Genomic DNA, 12,500 nt, shown 5'->3' with positions numbered 1-12,500 from the left:
GCATACAAGGCACTGATGCATGTCACAACTTTTAATTCCCTACGCGGTCTGAGTGAGAGAGCAGTGTAGCCTGCTCCGCGGGGGTATTGCGGCTGCATCCTTCTCTCGAGTTCAACATGGTTTAGTCAAGTGTGTGAATGCAGTAATTTGAATTAAACGTAGACAACGATTCATTAAGAAAACGACCCTGGAGAATATCTCTGTCTGTTTGGATGACAATTCGCCGATCAGTAAACGGCATGCTACAGTATGCATGTTTAAAATAGATTAAATAAAAAACATTTACATCACAACAGAGGATAAATTGGTCCAAATCATAATTTCTTTCATTGCGTCCCACTAGATTTGAATAAAAACGTTTTGTAACCGCCCTACCCACAATGCACCGAGACGTGCACTTCGCAGAGGCAGTAACTGGTAAGATTTTTATTTCTGCTCATGAAAGTAACATGTGTTATCCACTTAAGTGTTTCACAAACATTGATGTTAGCAAGGGTGAGATGAAAGTATTATTTTCATAATTGTACGGTAATTAATTTATTCTAAATATAAATACAAAAATATTCTGAATTTCTTAAAGGCCCGGTCTGCCGTTTTCACTCAGGAAAAGGCACTTTTTAAATACAGGATTTGAACAAACAAACTACTTCTCAATTTACAGCTATGGGCTTCTCTTAATGTGTGGTGGTGATTTTTTTCCTAACCCCCCCAAGCCTGTATTTTGCCATTTTGTGTTTGTTTTGTAAACAGCACACTGATGTGTTGCCATCAACACATTTAAGCTTCTGTGAGTGAGTGAGTGAGTGAGTGAGTGAGTGAGTGAGTGAGTGAGTGAGTGAGTGAGTGATAAAAAAAAAACCCCGACACGCCACCACCCGCTCTGCGATTGGCTGGAGGGGTATAAACACTGTCTTTCCACAGAAACGTCCCGCTGTTTACAAAACAAACACAAAATGGCAAAATACAGGCTGTGGGGGGTATGGGGGGTTTAGGAAAAAAAATCAACACCAGACATTAAGAGAAGCCCAGATCTGTAAATTGAGAAGCAGTTTGTTTGTTTAAATCCTGTATTTAAAAAGTGCCTTTTCCTGAGTGAAAACAGCAGACCGGGCCTTTAATGTACAATAAGTCAGGTCTTTCATAAATGTACGAAAATACTGTTTAATTCCTGTGAATAGTAGATTTCAAGAAGCCATAAGATGGTCTTTAAAATTCTATTTTCTCATGAATTTATCGGGGGGAAAAAAGACATTAAAATATCCAATTCATGGCTTTTTGAATCGATATCATGCTATGAAAAGTTAAATTCATTAAATATCAATTATTTATTTATTTATTTTATTTTTTTAAACCCAGCCTTAATCTGAATTAATGGTATAGTCCAGCAAGGATACTTACAGTGATTGTTGGTCTTGCTTCTCCCATGCGTGATGCAGGCCAACTGAAGTGTGCGATGACTTCGGAACATCCTCCAAAACCATTGATTCGACATCTTCTGGATCTAATAAGCAGACTGCAGTTGTACCAACAATTCATTTGAAATAAAAAGCCATTCTACGATTAAATGAAATACGTACCCTGGGCCTCAGCAATACTTGATGGCTGTGCGTGTCCTTCCATTTCATTTGCATTTTCTAGATGCAAAACACCTGTTGTAGCAACATAATTTGTCTGTACCTCAACCTCAATAATGGCAGGGGTCCTAGTCTTTGCACTCATGTCCTCTTCAGGTGCATGCTCTGCGACAATCTGGTTTGGCTTACCTGAGAAGATGTTAATTTCATGGTGTGAATTTGCAGCTCATACATGATAGTCACATAAGCCTCGTCACAAACAGTTTTAGAAAATTAAATTTTGACAGCCTTCAATTTGATTGATTTAAAATGTTAGTTTACAGGGTGCTGTTCTAGTTTATTACAGTGATAACTAACCAGATAGTCTGGTCTGTTATGGAGGATTCTAGGCAGTATTGCGCAAATTGGTCTAAAAGTATGACATTTGGTACATTGATAGATTTTCATATGCTCCGTCCAAATCTGCCGGGAGCCAAAGCCAATTCTCAACGGTACCGCCATCTTCGACGATTCAAAATGGCCACCTGTCAAAAACAGATATTTTAATTACGTGTCAAAGAAATGTGAAACAATTACACATAAAACCCCTTTTCAGGGGTTTTTGGCATCAAGGATTCTGAATCCGGTATCTGGTGTATAGTTGTGTGGACAGCACTGTGGATTACAGTGGTTTTCGTCCTGGCCGTGGAACAGTAGACCAGCTCTACACCCTCAGCAGGATCCTCGAGGGTGCGTGGGAGTTCGCTCAACCAGTCCACATGTGTTTTGTGGATTTGGGGAAGGCGTTCGACCGTGTCCCTTGGGGAGTCCCGTGGGGGGTGCTTCAGGAGTACGGGGTACAGAGCCCCCTTGATACGGGCTGTTCAGTCCCTGTACGACCGTTGCCAGAGTCTGGTCCGCATTGCCAGCAGTAAGTCGGATTCGTTTCCAGTGAGGGTTGGACTCCACCAAGGTTGCCCTTTGTCACCGATTCTGTTCATAATTTTTAAGGACAGAATTTCTAGGCGCAGCCGAGGCGTTGAGGGGTTCCGGTTTGGTGGCCTCAGCATTGTATCTCTGCTTTTTGCAGATGATGTGATGCTGTTGGCTTCATCAAAGCGTAAACTCCAACTCTCACTGGAGCGGTTCTCAGCCGAGTCTGAAGCGGTTGGGATGAGTACCTCCAAATCTGGGACCATGGTCCTCAGTCGGAAAAAGGTGGCGTGTCCTCTCCGGGTCGGGGATGAGATCCTGCCCCAAGTGGAGGAGTTCAAGTATCTTAGGGTCTTGTTAACGAGTGAGGGCAGGATGGAGAGGGAGATCGACAGGCGGATCGGTGCAGCGTCTGCAATGAAGCAGACTCTGTATCGGTCCCTTGTGGTGAAGAAAGAGCTGGGCCAAAAGGCAAAGCTCTCGATTTACCAGCCAATCTACGTTCCAACCCTCACCTATGGTCACGAGCTGTGGGTCAGAACAAGATCCTGGATACAAGCGGCCGAAATGAGTTTCCTAAGGGTGTCCGTCCCTTAGAGATAGGGTGAGAAGCTCGGTCATCCGGGAGGGACTCAGAGTCGAGCCGCTGCTCCTCCGCGTTGAGAGGAGCCAGCTCAGGTGGCTCGGGCATCTGGTTCGGATGCCTCCTGGACGCCTCCATGGGGAGGTGTTCCGGGCATGTCCCACCGGCAGGAGGTCCCGGGGACGACCCAGGACACACTGGAGAGACTACGTCTCTCAGCTGGCCTGGGAACGCCTTGGGATCCCGCCGGCGGAGCTGGTTGAAGTGGCTGGGGAGAGGGAGGTCTGGGTTTCCCTCCGGGGGCTGCTGCCCCCACGACCCGACCTCGGATAAGCGGTAGAAGATGGATGGATGGATTTGAATTGTAGCAGTCCTGTTGTGTAAAAACGCATGTGCTTCAATAGCACGTTTTTGTTTTGCTGTTGTCATTTTGTTGTCAATTCAAATGTACACGTTGTATCATGCATCACAGCTTTGCTCCTTACAAGTCAATTACCATAACTTGGTTAATGATGATCACTCAAATGCAGCCAAGACTGCCACACTTGTGGTGCTTGACATGGCAGTTGTCGTGCACATGGTTCGGCCCACATCTGCACACACATTTGGCGATTCCGAGTCACTGCATCTAGTGGTCATTTGTAGAGTCACAAATCACTGCAACTGTAACACGGGTTGGATGCTATCTGGGACACCTACCCAGAGGAAATCCTCAAAACCCTGACACACCAGCATTGTGGTTTAGGCCCACGTACCAAGATAGCATGGAATAGCGTTCCAAAGCAGGACTGGAACACAGGGTTCCCCAAGAACACTGACAACAACTGAAAGAACAGTTCCCATTTCTGAGTAATGAACTTGTCAAGCAGGATCGAGGTGGGATGCTTCTCTTCAGCACCAACATGCAGAGTGGGCTCAAACAGCAAGGCATCTCTGGTCTCCAGCCATACAACCACAATGAGGCTGAGACCAGGATACTGCTCCATCTTGCTCATGCAGCCAACCAGGGACATAAGATTCCCTTAGTGTGCACAGTTGATAGTGGATGTGGTCATTCTGGCCATTCACTTGTTTGCATCACTTGGCCTATCTGAGCTGTGGATGTGCCTTGGTACTGGAAAAAAAAATTGTGCCATTCCCATTCACACTCTATCTGCCCAGTTAGGACTATCAAGATGCATGGCTGTGCCATTTTTCCATGCATTTACGAGCTGTGATATTATGGGATGTGGCAAAAAAAGACAACTTGGTCAGCATGGCAGAGCACCACTGGACTGACAGACACATCGGTGGCCTTCAGTAGTGATCCACAACAACTCAGTCTACAGTCTCACTCTCAATACATGCAAACCCTTGACCGGTTTGTTGTGGTAATGTACAACAAAGGCTGTAGCCTATCAAGAGTCAATATAACCTCTTTGGCTCTATACCAGTGGGAAGAAGACTGGAGGCCTTGCCATCAACCCAGGCTGCCCTGTTGGGCAGTTTTGCAAACCATCATTTGGAATCAGGCAATATCAGTCCACATGGACATCTCTAACTTCAAGGACTGGGGCTGGCACAAGGACAACCGTGGTAGATGGTCGCCTTTCTGGACAACCCTCAATGACAGCAGCAAAGCCTGTTCCATCCTCCTGCAAAGTGGCTCTCAAGTCATGCACAGGGAACTGTGCTAATGCAGCAACGTTGATATGTGTTGCACAGGTCTCTGCAAATGTGAAGTGGGATCTGTCAACGATGCAGATACGTAGCCACTATGTTCACCATATGGTATCATGAAAATTACCATGTTTGAGGAATCGATTTATTGATTGGCTGGTAATTGTCATGATAGTTCTAATCTCTTGTTGTTTACCAGCTATGAATAAGCAAGGGAACTTTTGTTCACCCACTTTTTTTATGTCCATGTATATCTATAGTTAGCTTAAGTTTAAAGGTTGACTTGTTGAAGTTTGTTTTGATTGAAGCAGTAAACTGTTTTAAGAATATATATTGCTTATAGATTAACAAGAAAAATATATATATAACAGTCAATTGTATTATGTAGATTTAAACAAATATTGTACTCAAGATCATTTGAAAAGAATGATACTGATTTTGCTGAAAACATGCTTTATAGTATAAACTGAATCTAAGTGTCTGATATGTTTCATTGTTATCGCAATATGTTTCAGTTATTAATGTCGGTCATGTTGGATTTTCAAATATGGCTATTTCAATTCGTACCACTGTAAAAAAAATAAAAAAATAAAAAAATAAAAAACAATTAAAAAAAAGACAAAAGACAACAACAACAACAACAAAAATACCAGATAGATTCCTTCCAAAAACCAAAAAATGTGTATCTATTTGTAACTCTACAACTTTGCTTTGACAGGTGGCCATTTGAATCGTCCGATACGGCGGCACCATTGAAAATTTGCTTTGGCTGCCGGCAGATTTGGATAGAGCATATTAAAAAAGTACCAGTCTACCAAATTTCATACTTTTAGACCAATTTGCACGATTTCCCCTCCAGACTAAGACTGAAATGGAGGAAGAAATGGAGGGGAAAAAAAAAGGTTACCAACCAGAAAGCCACTGACAAGTTATTATAATAAGACCCTGCAAATGTTTTCAACAGCATACCACTCATCATGGAATTCTGATGTAATTTGATTGGATAGAAAACTCATGTGCTTCTTCAAGAGGGACTGGATACTAACCAGGGATAGGTTTTTCACAGGTGCTGACTGTCTCAAACGGCTGGGTGAGTGGCTGAACCTCTGCCTCGTGAAGTACTTTCAATATCTGACAGTCTGGACTGACTCCCCAAAGCTTCCTTTGGCCTTCATCCTGTAGCACACCCATCTGTATCACCTCACCTATGGTTTGTTCTGAGAATGCACATTGCACACAAAGTACATTTTTAAAAAAGAATCAAAATTGGGACATCTAATTTCTCTGGAAGGCTCTGCATGTCAAGTAAAAAAGTGCCATTGAGGGACCTGAATCCTAATGTGTTTTATGACAAACGATCTTCTAGTCTTCTGTGTACACAATGCAACTGCAAAGCATTTAGTGCTTCACTTTTTACGTATTTGTGGTTGTTACGAGGTATGAGTGAGTACCGATGCCAGGTATCAGTATCGGGCTGATACCTGGCCTTATTTCCAAGTAACAGTACTTGCAATGGTGAGCTCTTGGGGTCATTTTACAATCAGTAACAAGGTATACAGTGTTCCCTCGTTTATTGCGGGTTCATCTTTCGCGGCCTCGCTCTTTCGCAGATTTTTTTACAGTGTGCTTTTTGGTTTGTTTGTTTGTTTGTTTGTTTTTTACAGTGTATGCATGCACGCGCCGTCTGTCGCCGCAGTCAGCCTCGAGCCAGTTGTGCCGATTAACGGCTCCGCCACCCGCTCCACGGTTCACGAGGGCCCACGCCAGCCATGAGCGCTCGAGTGGAGTGGAGTTCTGGGGGGTGTGTGGGGGGGGGGGGGGGGGGGGGGGGGGCTCCGTGGCGATGCGGTCCCGGTTAAGTGTTTACATTTCCAGCCTCTTATCTTCATCATTAAAATGAAGGTTGTCTGCCCCGAACCAGTCATGCTGGTTGACTGCTCAGCGCGCTGTGGGTCCACCACCGCCACCAAGGCTCACCCCAAAATTACTGTACACCGCATGAGTGTGCGTTGCGGATACGCTCCGCCGATTCGTTTCCATTCTATCAGCTTGTTCATATTACACTGGCTGCGTGTGTGTTGCGGATCAACTAGGGACTAGGTCGTTGTGCCGGAGCCAGCCAGACGAATAGACCCACGCGGGCTGGCACCGGCGCCGAGCAGGAATGCACTCCAGCGGTCAAAATGGATTTCTCATCTTCGTATCTTCAATATAGTGTCATTTCTAACAGCTGTTTTGTTGGTGGTGGTGTGCATGTGTGCGTTTTATTACTACTACTACTACTACTACTACTACTACTACTACTAGTAGTAGTAGTAGTAGTATTAGTAGTATTAGTATGACTAGTAGGGATGTAACGATAATGGCAATATCGTGATATTGCGATCTTAAAACTGCCACAATATACCGTCATCGTCATGTCACAACATTAAAAGTCAAGTCCTTCTTTATTGCAGACACAGGTCCATACAAAAAAAAAGCACAAAGATAAAAAAAATAAAATAAAAAAAATACATATTGTTTGGTATAGCCTATTTTGTTAATTAATTTGGTGATGGTATGTCATTTTATTATTTCATCAAACAGTGAAATATTATATTGTGTTTGACTAATTTCTATAGTGCTTAAATATTTGTATTTGACTTGATTTAGTATAGTGCATTTGATAGCGTACGCGCATTCACTCTGAAACTTCCTTCAGGGGAATTAAAAAATAAAAAATAAAATAGCGGAGCAGGTGTCAAGGCGGCCAGGCCTGGCCCAACTTCTATAAAAAGATACATCTGTCCCAAGGGCATGATCGATCCTCACGAATTGTATGTGCCCATCCATACTTATGCCCAAATCATACTCTGAAAATATTAAAACAACAGTCACAATATTTATTTATTTTTGTGTACTCTGTTCACGTCGCCATTGCCTGACGATCTTGGCAATGTTGGGAGATGGCTCCCGTACATGGAATAAAAAATAATGTGACTTTTGATATTTTTAGAGTATGATGTGGGGAGGGGATAAGTACAGAAGTGCACATATATATTTGGTTAGAGGTTATGCCCGCTGGCGGCGAATACAGTATGCGGAAATGTGGATTTTCGCCTTGCCGCACCGCATATCCCACCGCTCCAAACGCGTCCTCGACCTCGCCCCACACCCTTTCACACTATTCCGCATGAAGTACATTGACCACAATGCAATCGTGCCGGCTGAAACGCCTCGCCTGCTTTTGGTGCGAATGTAGCATAAGAGTTAATTTAAGAAAACACCTAAAAATATTTGGTTCACTTGAACCATGTTATGTAAATTAGGGATGTAACAATATCCAAAAGTCAGGATACGATACTATCATGATATGAAGCTCACGATATGATAATTATCACGATATTGTAGGGAGGTTGGCGATATTTAAAAAAGGTCACAATATTGTGCTTTCATACCATCAATGTTATGTTATTATTATTACGTTTTATTATTATTATGTTATTATTATTATTATGTTATGTTACATTGTTAATGCACGTACACATGAAATTACTCCACATATTGACTTTCTTCACAGGCATATTACATTCCCCTTCATCTGACAATTAGTGTAGATTTTAAAACATAGAAGGGCCAAAACATCCATAATTAAATTAAATTGCACTAAAACACTAGCCACGAGAGGGTGCTAGAACTGCACAAATGGAAATCAACCTGACTTTTTATGAACAGCTGTGTTGCATTTAAATATTGTGAACATGACGACGACGATATTGTGGCAGTTGTAATATCACGATATCACGATATTGCGCTTATCGTTACATCCCTAGTGTAAATCCAGCTTTTCATAATACTCACCTTTTGTTGGGATGCATGTCTCCTCTAGAGTTTGTTGGGCTCCAGAGAGGACAAACGGAAGTCCCTCCTCCCATTTTTTCCTGTCTCCACCAGAATGTGGTTGATCTCCAGGAGACACTGAAGCAGCGAGTAGAACATCAGGGGAAGAAATAAAACAATAAACAATTTCATAAATATTTCACATTGGAACAGAACCACTAACGTTAAGTCATTCCTAGAATTTATCATGTAAAAAGGCAGAAACAATGGATAATGAACACGTACACAACATAAATATCAGAAAGTCCACCATCAAAATATCGGTACTTTTATTAATCTAATGTAATCAGATTTTTTTTTTTTTTTATACTTTTGAGTCACTCATATTATGCAATGCATATCACAATGAACTAGGGGTGGGCGATATGATATGATATGATATGATATGATATGATATGATATGAGATCGTTAAGGATCGTTAAGTGTTGACGATCTCATAAAGCTGAAAGATCGACAAGATCGTCTGTAGGGCACATTTTATACAGATCAACTTTATGCAGGCTCAAGCTTGGTTTATGCTTGATGCATACGTGTGGTCTTTTTTTTCCCCTCCCTCCACGCACTCACTCACACAAACACAAACTTACTCCACTCCTCTAGTCAGCATGCTAATGCTAAGTAAGCATGCTAATGCTGATGTGTCCACCACTCCACCTGGAACCCGAAGCATCCTGAGGTTCCGCACGACTCCCCAAAGCAAATGACGTTTAAACGAGAAGCTGAGGGCGCGCGCGGCCGCAGATGAGTCGGACGCTCGCGGGAGCTGCGACCGCCCGGCCGCAGTGGCCCGGAGCCACGGGGTCACGGGTAGGCGGCCAGGCCGGCCGGCTCGGTTTACGCTCCCCCCTGGCCTGCGGCCGTGGGGCGCTCCCCCGCCGATGCCAGCGCGGTCACCTCGGAACCGACAGCCGACAGGTACGCAACTCTCCCCGCGCCGCGACACGTCCACAATCCACATTGCCCACATGCGCACCAACGAGAATTTGTAAACTACACGAAGTCGTGGAGCAAACGCTGTCGTAAACAATGTTTTCTACTTTACAATTTGGTGTTTTATTTACTCTGCTAACTCATTCCAAATTGTTTTTGTTGATAGTTTATTGAGGAAAAAACATTTTAGATTTCTATTGTGGCGTTAAGCGCTGTTCACTGTAACTAAAGTAACCGAGGCTTGTTCATTACCATTTCTGTTTACATTCATTGCACTATTTGATAAAAAAAAATTGCACTATTTCAATTGAAACTTGTTCAGAAAGCTTAGTTGGCTTAAGATGTTTTTTTTTTTCTTTTAGGGTTTCATATACATTTTAAATCTTTTAAATTTTACAAAAATGTTTATAAATGTGAAGATTAGTCTAAAACAGGGATGTCCAAACGACGGCCCGGGGGCCATTTGCGGCCTGCCGTCCATTTTTTAGTGGCCCACGACATATGCTAAAAATGTCATTTGACTCAGTTCAAATAAAATAAAAACAAAAATGTTTGGAGATGGTCAAAGTAAGAAGGGAAGGTGTCGAGGTTGTATTAAAGGTTATTTTAGTTAACTAAAACTAACGAAAAAACTCAAATTCAATAAACAATTTCGTTAATGAAATAAAATAAAAACGAAGATGCTTTAAAAAAAGAAAACTAACTGAAACTACATTTTATGTTTACAAAACTAGCTAAAATAAAACTAACTATTATTATAGCAAAAATGTCCTTCGTTTTAGTCTTTGGTAATTAATTGAATGCATGAGCATTTGGGGATGATTTTAAATGTGATTTTTAGTAGATTTATTTTGATATAAACCGGAATAATGAAGTCACGCCCATGGTGTTTTTAAATATTGTGCACAAGTAATACACATTAAAAAAAAATAACAAATAAATAAAATACTGAAACTAACTAAACTAAAACTAAGCATTTATTAAAGTGGTGGAGATCTTGGTGCAGACTTGGTGCAGATCAGAGCAAACTGGCGTATTTGTCTTTCAAAGTGTCATCTAATGCTGAAAGCCATCAGCGCTGATTTGGAACACGTGTTTAATCATGTCAGTATAACGCATTTCCTGGTATGATAGTCAGTTGGTATACTTAATATCCATTTACGTAATTGCCACGGACACATGTGCAATGTACAGTCGGCGGTGGGCTTTGAACCTGCGACCTCCTGCTTACTGTACATGCACTCTGCCAACTTCGCCACTGAGCAGTATCAGAAAGCCGGTCATTAGGGTCTGTTGTATGCATTCCCACAATTATTTGTACAATATTTAGGACTAAACACAATTTCTCTTCATAACATGATGTGGCCCCTGCGTCCTTCTGATTTTCTGTATTTGGCCCTCAAATGAAAAGGTTTGGACACCCCTGGTCTAAAAATATGTAAAAAAAAAAAAAAGAATCGTGATAAAATTGAGATTGTGATTTTATTTTTAAAGAATCGTAATATGACATTTTTACCATATCGCCCACCCCTACAATGAACCATTACATAAGAATTCATAACATCGCTATAAATATTGGCTTTATTTGGGGCTTAACTTACTGGATGCAGTTGCGCAGAACTCTAAGGTTGGCTGAGAGGTAGGAAGTACAGGGAGTTCTGCTGGATCCCACTTCTTTCGTTCTTCAATGCAAGGAAGGTTGTCTGTGTCAGGAAGTTTCTGTTTGGAAGAAGGATTTTCCTCTTTGGGTGCAGTGGGTGTTGATTCCACCACTTCATCAACAGGGCTCTGAGATTTTAGATTCTGATTAAGTCTGTTCAAGATCTGCTTCTTCTCATTCTATCATGGGGGGTAAAAATATGCAACATTATCTCTCAAAATACAAAATTGTGACAAAATAATTAGCATAAATAAACACCTGAATAACTATGACAGCGTCTGTGCCAGGCAGGTTCTCTTTTAATGGAGTAATCTGCAAAACACAAAGTGTAAATGAGGGAAAACATAAACAGAACAAGAAAGTGATATTTCGTAGTGTTGTGTGATATGCAGACAAACCGCTCCAACATTCTTCAAGGCAACAGTCATGGATATAACAGGAGTGGTGGATTCAGATTCAGGCAAGACTGACGTATTGACAGTTGTGGGTTGAGAGGTCGTTGGTACAGCTGCCATGCAAACCCGGTCTTCCTGAGCTGCAATCTTCCACAATTCACAGTTGCACCAAGATCAGACTCTGCTTTTACTTGATACAAAGATATCAATCTCTGAACCGTGGCACAAAATGTAAAAAGTTAACACAGAGTGAAAGAACTCACATGCTCATCCCATGCCTTCTTTTCCCTTTCATTTGCCTCTCTTCGCTTCTTTTCGAGTTGATCTTTTAGTACAGCTGCACGGGCATTAGCTTGGGCCTGGAATGTACATCATTATACCCAAAATGTTTATCTTGAAGTGTAAAATGCATTGTGGAAGTGTATTATAATTTTTTAAGACGAGCTGAAACATACAGAGCCCCTAAGGTGACATGGTAGAAAAAAAACAACAACTTTGCGTTACCTTGCAAAGATTGCGAGGGAACGCAATCTTTGCGAGAGAATACCATACTTTTGACAGAGAGTGATTTGTCTAGTCCCAAAAACTATGAACTTGTTTTTTCTTTTTTTTAAGTTTAATGATAATTTGGTTTTGTTCAAGTTTAATGATCATTTGTTCATGTCAAACCAATTTTTTAATGTGTTCAACTCAAACTACACAGTAGTCAGAAGCTGCTTCAGGTTTTCTCTTGAACAGAAGAGTGTTATGTCATCAGCAAATATGACTTTTGAATATTTTTGTGACACAACAAAATCCAGTCCCAGTTTGCCATAAATCAGCCCTTTTATTATTATTCAATTAATTGTTCATGTGTTTTAAGGGGAGGTCAATGTCAACATCACAACCAAACCCAGAAAAACAGGCG

At 41.7% G+C, this 12,500-nt stretch overlaps 1 protein-coding gene across 8 annotated transcripts in view; it reads right to left on the bottom strand.

The window, feature by feature from the left end:
• nek1 (NIMA-related kinase 1) overlaps nt 1–12,500 on the bottom strand; it is a 120,371-nt gene that overhangs the window by 20,237 nt on the left and 87,634 nt on the right. For all 8 annotated transcript variants that reach the window (XM_077533413.1, XM_077533418.1, XM_077533419.1 and 5 more), the window contains 8 exons: nt 11,857–11,952; nt 11,597–11,740; nt 11,457–11,510; nt 11,140–11,377; nt 8,569–8,685; nt 5,775–5,945; nt 1,578–1,763; nt 1,399–1,501 (listed from right to left, as the gene is read on the bottom strand). In XM_077533413.1, the coding sequence (XP_077389539.1) occupies nt 1,399–1,501; nt 1,578–1,763; nt 5,775–5,945; nt 8,569–8,685; nt 11,140–11,377; nt 11,457–11,510; nt 11,597–11,740; nt 11,857–11,952 (1,109 nt within the window). The remainder of the gene's footprint in view (nt 1–1,398; nt 1,502–1,577; nt 1,764–5,774; nt 5,946–8,568; nt 8,686–11,139; nt 11,378–11,456; nt 11,511–11,596; nt 11,741–11,856; nt 11,953–12,500) is intronic.

Source organism: Festucalex cinctus, chromosome 10, assembly GCF_051991245.1.
Source record: "Festucalex cinctus isolate MCC-2025b chromosome 10, RoL_Fcin_1.0, whole genome shotgun sequence".
Taxonomy (NCBI): Eukaryota; Metazoa; Chordata; class Actinopteri; order Syngnathiformes; family Syngnathidae; genus Festucalex; species Festucalex cinctus.
The sequence above is the reverse complement of the archived record's forward strand: the minus strand, read 5'-3'. Positions and strand labels throughout refer to the sequence as shown.